At 29.0% G+C, this 15,111-nt stretch overlaps 2 protein-coding genes across 3 annotated transcripts; both read right to left on the bottom strand.

Annotated features, from left to right (window-relative positions):
* Positions 1–356: 356 nt before the first annotated feature.
* Positions 357–5,101, bottom strand: LOC110616336 (vesicle-associated protein 2-1). 2 transcript variants are annotated; one of them, XM_021758734.2, is made up of 7 exons: positions 4,495–5,091; positions 3,296–3,366; positions 3,103–3,184; positions 2,634–2,749; positions 2,418–2,549; positions 1,617–1,685; positions 357–761 (listed from the first exon to the last, which is right to left on the bottom strand). In XM_021758734.2, the coding sequence occupies exons 1-7, from the start codon at positions 4,553–4,555 to the stop codon at positions 597–599; spliced, it is 696 nt and encodes a 231-aa protein (XP_021614426.1). In that variant the 5' UTR covers positions 4,556–5,091; the 3' UTR covers positions 357–596. The 2 variants fall into 2 exon arrangements, with proteins under 2 accessions (XP_021614426.1, XP_021614434.1); XM_021758742.2 differs by lacking the exon at positions 2,418–2,549 and having other exon boundaries at positions 4,495–5,101.
* A 3,627-nt stretch (positions 5,102–8,728) lies between these two features.
* On the bottom strand, positions 8,729–10,788 carry LOC110609585 (50S ribosomal protein L19, chloroplastic). Its single transcript, XM_043956591.1, has 5 exons — positions 10,607–10,788; positions 10,148–10,519; positions 9,957–10,043; positions 9,725–9,858; positions 8,729–9,070 (listed from the first exon to the last, which is right to left on the bottom strand). Exons 1-5 carry the CDS (start codon positions 10,628–10,630, stop codon positions 8,962–8,964), a joined length of 726 nt encoding a protein of 241 aa, XP_043812526.1. The 5' UTR covers positions 10,631–10,788; the 3' UTR covers positions 8,729–8,961.
* Between the last annotated feature and the right edge of the window lie 4,323 nt (positions 10,789–15,111).

The following is a 15,111-nucleotide window of genomic DNA, read 5'->3' as shown; positions in this document are numbered from 1 at the left end:
GTATATATCATTATTGGTGATTTTATAACCATACACAGCTTACTAAGCTTAGAATATTTCAATTGTAATTAAAAATCAACTACCAGCAATAATTTTCAGCTATCAACGGTTAAATCAAACAGAATCTTACACCAAAAAGAGCTTATAAGCCTTTAAGTCCAATAGAGAAGATGAAAACGAAGCACAAGCAAATCAAAGTTGTAAATTGTATGAATATTCTTCTGGCAAAACATGGCAGCATACTGCTGGAAAACACATCTTCAGATTTGTGTCCTGCTAACTGATGTTTTGCAAGAAAACGATTCCAATACTGAATACTGTCAAGTGGAAAACTCAAGTCATTGGATATTTTTTGCAAAAACATCAAAACTGCATTCAGAAATTGCCGCAGAAATATCCACTTACTAATTCACACTAAAAGTAACAAATCAATGAAATGAAAAATATTCGCTGCTAACAGTAATATATAAATGAACAAAAATATATTTCCCAAACCAACAGTTGCAGCAATCAATGTACAGAGCCCTATTCATCCAAACATGACTTGAACATTAAAACACGAGAAAATTTATCGCCTGAGATCCTGTGGTTTGGAGTCATTCTGTAGATGGTGATGGTGATGGCAATGGCAATGGCAATGGCGATGAAAATGTGAGTTTCAAGATGAAGCCAATCAAGATTCCAATAAGTCCCACAACAAATGCGAAAGTCAGGGAAAACTCTGGACTACTTTTCCGATATCCCCGTCTCTTCATCATGTCCTGCAGGAAAGGGAAGTAAGACAAGACAAATTGTACAAACATTTCAAGTATGATTCTACCAAATTGCATATCATGAAGATAATATTCAGAGTTCCATGAACACTTCTCCTGAATCCCTGATCCTTTTTCCTCATGATAACAACTAGTCCTTTTTTCTCTTTCATTTGACTAGCCCCTTTAATCAGATTATTAGCACTCAAAACCAAGCCACCTATCAACCTCAATTAATGAAGAGGGAACATGTGTCCAGAGGAGGGGAACCCAGCCAGGAGAAAAAATAAGAAAAGAATTTTGTTATTAGACATAAGGGACTCTGCCTCAAAATTATGTAGAATAACTTCAAATCAATTTGTCATTATGCAGAAAATCCGAAAAAAGGGGGAAAAACGCTTTGCTGTTCAATCATCTAGTGATCCCTCTTCAGCAGTTCTACGATGAAATCTTGTGGGATCTATCTAATAAACAAGCACCAGATCTATGGCACACCTCCACAGCCCAGATGTCAGTTGCCACAATCATATTTTCTAAAACATCAAATGTTCATAAGAATTTGATGTGAATTGACTGTTGAAAATGGAGCAAACATATTGTAAATTAGCAAAATTTGAATGGACTTTCCACAGTGGCCTCACTCCATGAGGTATAACTGCTAACATTTGCAATCTACAAGGAAAAAGGATTATCTAGCAAAAAAAAAAAAGTACCATTCTCTTACAACATGACTTAAACAACTAAAGGCAAATTTAAGAACCTTGAATATAATATTTAAATTTCAAAGAACCGACAAGTGACAATCAGAATAGGAAAAATAATTCAAATAAATAAAGCAGGCTCAAGTACGGAACACGCACTGACCAGTTCCTTTTGCAGTTGAGAAGTTTGTTGGACAGCTGCATCCCTTTCATCCTTCAGGCTCTGTAATTCCTGATTGTATAAACAAAAGATAATTTTACTAGTTATGATAACATGCCTGTTTACACATTCTACGATCTGCTTCACTGTACAGGAAGCTAACTTGCAGAACTGTAAATAATAATAAAGTCATATACTGATGCACTCCATTATTTTAAACTACTAAAAATAATTATCTGCATATAGAGATGATACCCTTTCAAATGAAACTAATAATTCCCTGCAGTCATATACATTTTTAAAAAGAAAATGATTCAACACCCCTAGATAGACCAACTCTAAATCAGAGCAACATTTACAGGGATCAAACAGACAAATAATGCACACAAATGTTGGTCTCAGCTGATAAATTTGATTTTTTGTTATGCTAATGTTCACCTATGCTCAAACATGATTGTTAAGTTGTCATCTTAACTTCTATTTTGTCATTGTCTCCAAACACAAACATTCATATTCTACAAGATGAATTCTTAGGTTCTGCTATAACATAAACCCCAATTCACCATCAACTTTTCTTGATCATAAGATGTCAATATGACATTTACTCAATAATGAGATATATTATTATATCTAATCATTTTCTTCAAATAGTTCCTAGTTGTTAACAAAAGCAGCACTTTCTTAAACCATGATCAAGCAGCTAAGCCAGATATGCAACATAAGCTTGAATGAAGCTGCATAACATTTGACTGCAGGTAAGTCTACCAACAAACTAAACAGTGAGTACAAATACTACAAGCTTACAGTGTTCAGATCAGGACTCTGCGAGGAGAGTTTTGATGCCTCTTCTTCTGAGTTTCCTTGAGCTGATGGGTGGACATATAAAACCCTAAGTTTGCATTCCTCTAGTGTCTTTCCACTACTGTCCTTATTAAACTAGAAAAATTATTGCATCGAATTAAACTCATAGAGAACCATAGTTAAACAAGGACATTTTCTTCCCCAAATTAACATTCTTACAGTATCTGGTGGAAGCTCATCAACATCAGTATGTGGAGGCACTGTTGTACTCTGCAAGAGAAACTTATCTCTGCATTGCATATCTGTAGGATATTCTCGTTGGGCTTGAAGAGTAACTGAAAATCCAGAAGATAGCAATTAATTGACATGCAGCATTGTAATTGAATGATTCTAAACCAATAAAATGATGTACAAAATAAGCAGACTAAAATATGGTATGCAAGCAAGTTCCGATAATGGATACATTTAAAACAGAGAAATACAAAGCTCTTCAGAATATCACCCAACAAACATCTAAGAAATTACTAATGGCCAGTGTATTCACATATTCAATGCTACACCATTATAACATTTGTGGATATATATCCTAAAACATATATGTACTTGTATACATGTATAATTAAAGAATTTCTAGAGTAAATAGTAGAAAATTCCAGTCAAAAGAATATGACAATAAAAATATTAGAACCTCTGATAACACATGAGTCCCAAGGCTGTACCACACCAGTGTTGGGCCTTACAAAGTACTTCTTGGGCGAAGTGGTTTTAACCTGGCAAAGAGGGAAACATAATTATAATCAATTCTATAATGGCCTAGAATACATATTATAAAAATAAGTTTCATACTGTCCTGTACAGTAATATAGAAAGAGAGATGATACCTTAAAAGCAACATGGTGCTCTGTATTGTTCACAACTTTAAGATCACAATAACTTTGCTTATCCAACTCAACTGATTACACGAATAACAAAGTCTTAATCCCAAAAGAATGTGCAATAACCGAATTAATAAGAATGTTCCACAACTGTCACATCTAAATAATAAAGACATACTTTTCTTAACAGCAGCTGGATTTTCAAGAGTATGTACAATAAATTCATATTACTAAATGATTGAAGCATTGCATCAGTAATTCATACTTCTGGTACGAGCATATATTTGAGCTTATAAATTCCAAAAATCAACAAGGCTGCCTCGCTAACTTTTGATGTTCTTTCATTTTGATAAAAAAAAGTTTCTCTAATATGGGAAAATAAGGCAGGTCTTAGTCTTTATAGTCCACTAACCCCAGTATGTTCTCCAGGTTAACAAACTTATGGTATCCCCCCCCCCCAAAAAAAAAAAAAAGGTTAATGTGGCTTCTAATTCATTACTGCAAACTGTACTTCCATCAATTTTAACCTGCAAGAAATTCCACGCCTCCTTCTTGCACCACAGAGTATCTCTAGTGTGTTCAAAGTTTTATTAGAATGTCAGGTCTCAGGGATCTAGCTCATTGGTGATGATCATGTTGAAACACATGAAAACATATTATAAGTAAGCAAAAACAAAGAAAACAATAGCAGTAACTCTTTGGTGAGAGATTGGAGAGGCGTCTTCAACATCATAAGAAACCAATTTTAAAATACTGGGACACAGAATGTTGATACCTGACTTGGTTCTCACACCTAAGCTCCCCAAGCAGGAGAAAAGGAACATATTACATGTATATAGATCCACTAAAAATGTAAAAAGCCTATGAATGTAATGGATAAAAAGAGAGAATCAAAATCGCCTATTTCAACTAATTTCCCTTCCATTATCAGTCAGAAAATCCAACTATATCAACGACAACCATCACACCCTACATTTTTGCGTAATTTTATCTCTGTTATTAGTATGGTCAAACGCTTTACAATACAATCTCATTCTCATCATATGAATTCTCATGGAAAAAGCACGTAGGCTTGATCCTAACCATAATGTACACCTATCTGCACCGCTAGAATAGCAAAATACCATCAACTAAAAGAACTCCAATGCATTAAACCACATAAGGAACACAAATATGATGAGAGAAAGGGAAGAAAGACAACATACAAATGAATTTGAGCTCATCAGGATGAACTGCGATCAACTGATTACCACCACCAGCAGTCATGTCGGAACCACAAAAGACAGATCAACCTCAAACTCAGAAAAATCTCACACAATCCGAAGATCAACCAATCAATCAATTAATTAATCAAAACCCGATAAATTTACAAGAACAACAACTCGAACTCAAAACAAAACCCCTAAGTTCGACTCAATCAAAAGCTCCAAACAATCAATCAACTGAATTACAAAGGAAAAAAACCAATGCGAGTTCCAGAGAGAAGGAGAAAGAAGGCGAGAAGTGGTAAAAGTGAGAGAACGATAAATTTAGAGTAGGAACATGTGGTTAAACGAATATGAAGGAGTGAATTTGGAGAGAGAGAGAGAGCAGTGAGAGGCTCGCAGTTCTAGGCGGCTATTTCGGGCGCTAACCGGTTGAAGCAGTGGCCTGCGTCTAAAAAGTGGAAAGCGCAGTGTGTATTTGATCGATTGGGGGAGAAAGATTGGTAGTTTGGTTTTTATATACAACCGGAAGTGAGGTGAGAATGGTGGAGGAAAAGTGGAGGGAGAAATCAGAGAGAGGGAAAGGACCTAAGAAGACATGTGTAATATCTCTGGTGGAAATAATACTGTCGAGTATATTTTCATGTGAGCACATAATGTCTATTGAAACAATAAACTAAACCCTAAAAATAAAAAAAATTTATGTAGTAAACGAGTATCCGCAAAAATTAAACTCTCACAATTCGAATTCAATTTATTTAGTAATATTCGAATTCATATTTTGAATCCGATTATTATTATTCGAATAAAATTCGAATATGATTAATCTTATATATTTTAATTAATAATTTATATAAAAAATATTTTTTATTAATAATTTTTATTTAAAAAATTTAATATTTTTAAAAGATATTTAAATTTAAATTTTTAAATAAAAATATATAAAAAATTTTTTATAAATATTATTATAAAATATATTTTTTATATTAAATTAATTATTTATATAAACGATTTTAAATAGTGGTATCCTGTACATAAAACCTAAATCTGATTCGAACCCATAACAGATATTATTTTTAAAATTCGAATTCATCCCAAACCTGATTATAACTATCAAATCCGCTTTATTAGGATTTGGTCGGATCGGATATCTAAAAATATTCGATTCGTTACCATCCCTAGATTTATGGCCTTTTACGCATGAATTACTAAAATATAATCATGTAGTTTTTTATGAAATAATTATATAATTAAAAATAATTAATTTTATATTATCTTTATCAATATACTCTTAACTTTATATAATGTTATAATTAAATTATTTTAAAATTAATAAATAATTTAAAGAAATAAACCAATTTTATAGGACATTTCCTTAAAAAACTTGTTTTTGTCTTTTTTACGTTTAAGATTTTTTTAGTAATACGTATAATTTTTTATTTTATTTATCACTATATATAAATATATCTATAAAAAAATTACTGTAATAATATATGATTAGTACCGATTGAGTTAGGATCCTATCTCCCATTTTTAAAATTAATTTATTATATTATATAGATGAATTGTTAGATAGGAAATAATGTTTAGGTAGCTGGACATTGTCATATTTGGTAGTGATATCCACTTTAGGAAAAAAAAAAACACATTTCTTTGAATTAATCTGTAATTCCAGTGTATATTATCAATATTATACTAATTAAACAAAATGAAATCATAAAAACTTATATATATATATATATATATATATATATATATATATATATACAAACCAACAAAATTTATTCAATTAAATAGAGTTAGAAAAATTTGAATCAAATTAAGCTATTTTTCAATTTAGCCTCCATCTATCTCATAGAAAATATTTTTTATGAAAAAAAATATATATTTTTTTATTTTTAACATTTATTACAGTGAAAAAAATTTATTTATTTATTGATGAAAATTATAATATAGTTATTTTTAAAAAAATAATTTATAAATCGTATTAATGTAATTATATATAAATTTATTAATAATTTATATTTTAAAATTATAATAAAAAATAAACCATTTTGTAAAAAATATGTTTATATTTTTTAAGAATAAAAATTAGTTTGTTTTATATGCAGATTTTAAATCACATTCTGAATATAAATTTTATCCCTTTCAAATACCCAATTATTATTTACAAGAAATTATTAATCTTAAAATATAAGAAAGAAGTTAATGAGAATAATTGCGTTTCTAACTAACTTTTTGCTAATGTTTAGATTTAATAAATATATATATATATATATGAATATTACAATATTCCCTGGACCTTGCTTCTAATATTAGAAAAAGCATTTATCAGCCAAAAATATATATTTACATTTTATCAGCCCAAAAGCGATTATCAGCCTAACAACTAAACTAATATTCGTTGTTATGAATGAATTTAAAAATAAAGTTGATTATTATAAGAAGCAGCCCACCTTCCATACTCCACATATTAAAATTTTCAAAAGTGTATTTGCAATCCTCAAAAGAGCTGCAAAACTTCACTAAAAGCTTATTTCAATCTATCTTACATTATATCATGAATGCATTCACATCATAGGGTTAAACTTAAAAATATAATGTGCATTTTTATGACTGACCACAAAATTTGTTTTCCCATTGAATTTAATTCTTAAATTTTATACGTGCTTCATGATTGTGTTGACATGCTTTATATTTTTTCTTACTAAAATATTAGTTAATGGATATGAAAAAATATATTCATATTGATAACAACATCGTAATAATATGATTTGACAGTATTGTGTTATTTGTCTCTCTACACTATGTTGGGCAAAAAAGAGGCAAGAAAAAATAGGGATATATAAATATTTACTTCCTGTTTGGAAAGAAACGAAAAATGTGTAAATAAAGGGAATGATTGGACGAAAGAAGGGAGAAGTGAAACAATTCCTTCAAATTTGATATCCATTTTCCTTCCTTTTCCAACCCCCTAACAAGGTCTGGTCTAACACAGTGAGAGAAGGGTAATTAAGGAATGAGTAAGGAAAGGTAAAGAGAGTGATGGGTAAGAAGGGTTACAATAAAAAAGTTACATGTTTGGATAGAGGTAAACCAATGGGAGGGTAGAGGAGGGGAATAAATGACAAATTTTAAAGATTTATCTCACTTTCCCCTCCTTACACCCAAATTTGGAGTGTAAAAAAATTGACAGTTGAGGGGTAAGTAAGCATTGCCCCTCCTATTTATTTACATTTTGCTCACCCCTTTACAAAAGGAGGGTAAAAATTTTCATACTTCACCTTCCCCTTAGTTACCTCTTCTTCACCTCCAACCAAAAATAGTGTTAGTAGCAATAAGTTTAGATTCTGTATTAAAATTGGCAATAATAGTTTATTTTCTACTTTTACAAACTAACTGAAGTAAAGAGAGAATTCACTCACCTGATTTATTTTAATTAGCAACACAACAACATTTACGTACTGTAGAATTTTTCTATGCAATAACCCATAATTTTTATTAGAAACTAAATACTAAACTATACGCTCCGCTATTAATGATTATGGCTTGCTTGTAAACCAAGTTAGTCTCCTTACTGCATAAGGAATATCAGGGGCAATACAATCAATTGAATAATGCAAGCTTTTAATGATACTACATACTCCTTCTGATCGATAATTTATCTTCGCTTTTAGTACAAAACACTTTGCCAAGAATAAAATTGACCCCACCTAGTCCTTTCATATCAAAATGACTATAAACTATACTTTTGGTATCTCATTGCATGTACATTGACTCAAATCAACATATTATATACATAAAGACTAGTAATACCAAATCTATTTTTAAAGATGGACAATAAGAAGAAGGAAAGCAGCAAGTACTCCAATTAATATATACAAATACGTTGATGCTTATTTCTAAGAAGCATTATATAATGCATGTAAGAATGAGAATCAGATAGATTGCAAGTTCGTGCTTCATAATAAGTTCAATTCACAACCTGAATAGCCTTTGATAAACATATAGGCAGCTAGCATCCACATCCTGATTCTCTCTCTCTCTCTCTCTCTCTCTCTGAACACAAGAACATGAAGATAAAAGTACATATGCCTCTGATGCTTGCGCACTCAAGACAGAAGAAAGTCTAATCATAAAACACAAAAAACCATAAGAGAGAAAAGATTATAACTGATGGAATCTGCTCAGGTGGGTATAAGCGGCCAGGAGGAATGTTTTTTGGAAAATAATTAACTGCTGAAAACAAATATTTTAGTGGTCAGGACTAAGTAGTCCAAAAACTGAGCGATTACATGATGTAGTTTGTACATAAAGAAAATCTAGCATATCTATGCATACAGCAAATTTCATAAAACAAAAAGAAATAAAAAAGGATACATGGAAAATTCAGTTCTTACAAAATATCTGCAGTGAGAATGCTATTTTGGAGAATAAAGAACTGAAGACCAACTCTGTCCATGTCTTTCATTTAAAGGTGGACAGCCTGGGAAGCTTTTCTCTCAGATAATACAGCCTTGCCCTCCTGACCTTCCTATGTTTGACTACTTTTATTTCCTTGATATTTGGTGAGTAGCTGTCAAATGATGACACATTAATCATAACAAAAACTACTAATTGCTAAAAGTAAAAATTAACGAAAAAGAGCAACGAATCCAGAGTCAAAACAAAACTTCAGGAGACAAGCACTATAGCCTATAACAAAGAGAAATTGATGGTACTTGGCTTTTTTTTTTTTTTTTGCTGAAAATGGTACTTGTTAGAAGCATCATTAAAATGGCCATGAATCTGAAAAATTGCTCAATTTATATCCTTAGCATCAGAATGCTGGACATGCACCACAAGTCCCAGTTGTAGGTTCAACATTTAACTTATTGATGCTCATGCCTCAACATTTGGGACTCTGATGTTATGGACAGGCCTAGATATTCAATATTCATGCCAACAGCAAGTGGGACACAAGTGCAAGAAATATTTCAGTATAGTTAATATGTTTGCTTTGGCGTCACTAGTTATGACCAGAAGCATCATCTATGTTGATATAAAAGTTTAATGAACAAATGAAATCTTTTATGTTGTAGGAACTAAGAATTGAACCTTTTATATATATATATATATATATATATATATATATATATATAAATATCTCTTGAATGCATAGAAGACAGAAAACATATATAAATTGCTTTGTACACTATCACAGACAGAGTATGTGGACTAATATACTCACAGAGGGAATACAATCTCAACTCCTATGCCAGCAATAATCCTCCGAACTCTAATTGTAGTGTGTATACCAGCATTTTGCCTTGATATAACAATGCCTTTGTAGATGGACAGCCTACGCCTATTTTCTGGAACTTCCTGCAAGTGAACCACATAAATCATATATAGGTATAAAAGGTTATATAAGATAAACACATCATCTACACTCAAATGAGAACAACAAGAACTGCAATTACCAATTTAATCTCCACTATATCCCCAGTCCTGATATCTGGAATCGGTCTTTCCTTCTCTGATGCCTCAACTGCTCTCTTATTCAATATCTACCCAAACGATATCAGAAATATCATATTCAAAAATAAATAAATAAAGCTCATACAGACACATGGACGAAAGAAGAAAATAGCAAGCAGAATCAATTAAATACCCCCATTATATCCCCAAGCTTGATTATTGGCTTTCTGGGTTCTTTCACTTTTAGTTCGGCTTTCACCTCATCACTTTCCAAAACTACTTTTCCTTCTTTCTCTTCTTGTTCTTCTACTTCCGTTACTTCTCCTTCAACATTTTCACTTTCTTCCGATACTTCGCCTTCTCCGGAGTTCTCCGATTCGGCTCTAGCAACGAAGCCATGTCTAGCAAATGCGGAGCTGATTGTGTCCAAATTTGAACCAATTGAAATTGACGAAGCTCGAGAAGTAGAAATGCAGAGACTGGAACCACGATGGAATGTTGAAGGAAGCAGTAATTTCCTTGGAGGAAGACAATGGGTGGGGTTTCTTGGGATCACAAGAAGGGCCTGCAGTGCGAACCCTCAACATGTATACAAATAATAAGTAGAAAAAACATAGACATTTATCCCAAATTCAACAGAAGGAGTGAGTACCTGGGGGAGAATTTTGGATCCCATTGTTTAAGCAATCGGAAGCTAGGGCTCCGAAGAAGAGGAAAATGCCCCAATTCACTGGTTTTAAGCACAGAGAAATTTGCCTTATCCGATGGAAGGAGAGGGTATGTCAGTCTGCTTCTTTCTATATGACGTACACGTGCGAAATAACCGCTCCCGTGCCGTGCGAATGGCCCCATTTGGTTTTCTTGGATACGCCTTTATTATTATTATTATTATTTTTCCAAAAGCAATAAGATTCACGTAAACCTTTGTTTATTATGCAAAGTCTTGCATTAAAATCTAAATAGGACAGAGAACTTTACATTTGATCATTATAGCCCATCAAACAAAGCCCATACACAAACATCTCCACTCAAAGCCCATAGAGTCCAGCTCACTTGATCCGGAAACCATTCCAGAAAGCGCTCGAGCACCGACTGCATCGACAGCTACCACAACACCGACCATTACTGCCAGCAAACTGATGGAAGAGCAAAAAGTGTGATGCAACAATTGAAAGACAATACAAAACACAATAAGCCAGCTTCCAGCATTTGAAAACACAAGAAAAACAGGAGCTGATAACTCAACCAAAGGGACTCAAAATTAAAAGCCATCAGAGCGAAAATCAACACCACAGTATTTTGTCTAGGATAATTTACTCAAAAATTATTTATGCATATTTATATTTTAATTTAAATATTTTAATTTAATTGACTCAATTTTTATATTTTAATATAATTTTAATTAGTTTATAAATTTATAAATTTGATAATTTATATAATAATTTAATAATTTAATTGACACGCACATATATTATTATAATTATTTTTTAATTAATCTATTAACTAAAAAAACTTAATATTAATATCATTTTATATTTTAATTTTAAATAATTAAATCAATTTTTATATTTGAATGTAATTTTAGTCAATTTTTAAAATTAAAATTAAAAATAAAAAATTTAATTATTAAATATGAAGTTCACCTCTTCAAGGGTGTTCAATAATAATAAATTTTATTTTAGAGTAATAATTATAAATATTTTATAGTAAATATATTATTTAATTTAAAATAATATTATATATAAAATAATTAAAAATAATATATTTAATATAAAATTTTAATGCAAAATTTATGTTATATCAACTGTATATTTAATAATTAAATTATTATTATTTTTAAAAATAAATATATTATTTATAATAATTATAAATATTTTATAGCAAATATATTATTTAATTTAAAATAATACTATATATAAAATAATTAAAAATAATATATTTAATATAAAATTTTAATGCAAAATTTATTATATCAACCATATATTTAATAATTAAATTATTATTATTTTTAAAAATAAACTATTAAATTTAAAAATTTGTAAACTAATTAAAATTATATAAAAATATAAATATTGAATTAATTGATTTAAAATTAAAATTAAAATATAAATATACACAAATTTGTTTATGAATTGACCTTTTGTCTATCGTAACTAAGAAAGGATCGTGTTTGAGACAATTTATGTCCGTTGTCCATTATACTAGCCTTCACAACACAGTCAATGGCAAAACGATCTAAGCTGAGGAGCTGTTATTGTGACCATATGCCGCTAACAAACAAAAATCAAACAAAAAATCAAAATCATAACGTGGAATCTAAAAAAAAACTATTCAAACAAACCATTATCTATAAATTCAATTGAGGAAAAGGTAGAAAACTGTATAAAATTTCTCGCATTTTACCATTAATAATGAACTTATTATTAATTTTAATTAAATGATTAGTCTTTCAATTTTAATACCAAAATTAAACATCTTTTCACCTAATCTACTAGTTAAATTACTGATTTCAATGTTAAAATGAGAAATTAAAATTTTAATTGAACAAAAATACCTTTTTTTCATCTCGATTTCTCTTTTTTTCACTCCACACGACACCTCTCACAAGCACACGTCTCTTTTTCTTCACTTCATTCTTCGCTACTTTCATTCATATACACCTCCATCTCTGAATCCCATACTGCCACACACACCACTCTTTTTTTTTTTTCTTCTTTCTTTTTTGCCGAAGACACACAACTCACAACAGCCACAACAGCCATATTTTGGCAAATTTTATGCATCTTAGCTCCACCAATCACCTAAAATCCAAATATGATGAGTCGAGCTTTGTGGACGTTTATGCTAGCCAAACTTGTGTTCGAGTTAACCTTTATGAAATCATCGAAGACGGTGACATGGAAAATGGGATCCGATCGTCCAAAACTCCATCAGCCTTCATGCAATTCAATCGCGCTCGATCTATGTTCCATTTAAGGTCACTGGCAATTTCCTACGGCCCTTATGCTTTACTCCATCGAAGAGGTTTGATTTCTTCATCTTGATCTTTTATGGGATTTTTTAATTTGGATTTTGCTCGAGTTGCAACTTATAGTTTATACTGTTATGGAGGAGAAAGAAAATAAACTCTAAGAGGAGGAGATTGTTGGCAGTCGGCTTAAGGACAATTTGTAGGAATTTTTCAGTTGATAGGGATAAGCTATTTGGTTTCTCTTTCTAGAGGGAGGGATGATGAATATTTTGAATTTATTTATTTAATAATTAAATTTAATTAAATAATGTGTTTTTTAAGTCTTTTGGCTTTTAATTAATAGATCATGGACAAAGTAATCTTAATTTTCTAAATTGTTTAATTTAAAAAACTAAGCAACAATTTCATTATTATTAATAAAAGAGTAAATTATATTTTAATTTTTAATATAATTAATAAATTAACTTTTATTTTTTTAAAATTAAGTATTTAAATTTTTACATAAGAAGATTTTTTCCTATAATTTCTTAAGTTAATTAGTCAAAAAGAGAAAATAAATATTTAAAATATTCTTTGAATATTTAAAATATTTAAAACACTTTTTAATATTTAAATTATTTGAATATTTAAACCTTTTTAATATAAGTGAGAATTTATATAGTATAAATTATATTTTAATTTTTAAATTTTAATATAAATTTAAAATTAAAATTATTGGATAGTTAAAATTTTTTTAAAATAATTTTTTTTAAAATACTCTTTATAAAAATTTATAATTTATTTAAAAGTTATTTAATACCACTTCAAATTAGTTGAAATCGTAAGTATTTTTAAAAAATTTTAAATTTATAAATATTAAAATATTTTAATAAATAAAAATTAAGAAATAAAGAGTGTTAAAAATTAATTAAATAATATTTTATTGATATAAATTAATTGAAATTTATGTTTACTTTTTAAATAAAAAATTAAGAATTAAAATGTTTATTTATAATAAATGAGTATGGACTCACTTGAGAGATTTAAGTGAATGATTTTAAAAATATAAAAATCAATCTATTAATTATGTTAAAATTTAAAAAATTAAGTATAATTTATATATTTAAAAAAATAATAAAAATATTTTTATACTTTTAACTGTGAAAATAAATAAAAAAATAAATAAAAAAATATTTGATTTCAACAGAATACTTATCAAGAGCATTCAATTTTAAAAATATATAAATTAATTAATTAATTATACTAAAATTAAAATATTAAAATATAATTTCACATTTCATAAATTTTGCAAGTGATGTGACTTTTAAAAAATTTACTATTTTATACACATAAATTATTTTAATTATTTATTTCTTTTAAAAAATATTAATAATATGATATAATATATTATAAAATATGTTATATATTGTGACTATAAAATAAAATTACAACATAATATGCGATTAAATACGTCAAATGTTGTCTCCATGAAATGAAGTTAGGTGTGATATTAATTAAAATTCGATCATCAGATTAATATTTCAAATGATAGGAGATTTAATTATTATAATGATCAATATTTAAAATGGTGGAAGATTTGTCAATATTTAAAATTAATATTATATAATAAATTTTCATTATATTTATAATTATAAAAATTTTTAAAAATTATATTTTATTATTTTTATAATATAAAAATAAAATATACATAAAATTTAAAATTAAAAAAATACGTTTTCACACACTATTTTACTTTTTAATAATTTATTAATTTGAATGTAAAAATAATTATTCATAATTACCAATCAATTCACTTACTTTTTGTTAGAGAATGATATATCATTCTCAATTTTTTCCGATCACATTAATTAGTCAATCCTATTTATTTAAAAATTATGCATTTAAAACATTGGATAAAATGTATTTTTTTAATTTACTATCTATAAAAGTATAATTTAAATTTGATTTTTAAGAAAAAATTAAATTATGTTTAAAAAATAAATTAAAATAATAAAATACAATTCAAAATTTCAAATTAATATGGTCGAATTAAAACGGCATGGCCCATGAATTCTTCCAATAGGAAGACGACGCGTGGCTGAGAGCAAGTGCGTTGCGCCACGTTTCTCTTGATTTGCAGTTGCAAGTGTTCACTGCATGGCACCTAGGCATACGAAAGTGCGGTCCAAATTCCAGCAGCCCACGTG

The sequence above is a fragment of the Manihot esculenta genome, chromosome 1 (assembly GCF_001659605.2).
Source record: "Manihot esculenta cultivar AM560-2 chromosome 1, M.esculenta_v8, whole genome shotgun sequence".
Classification (NCBI taxonomy): domain Eukaryota; kingdom Viridiplantae; phylum Streptophyta; class Magnoliopsida; order Malpighiales; family Euphorbiaceae; genus Manihot; species Manihot esculenta.
The sequence above is the reverse complement of the archived record's forward strand: the minus strand, read 5'-3'. Positions and strand labels throughout refer to the sequence as shown.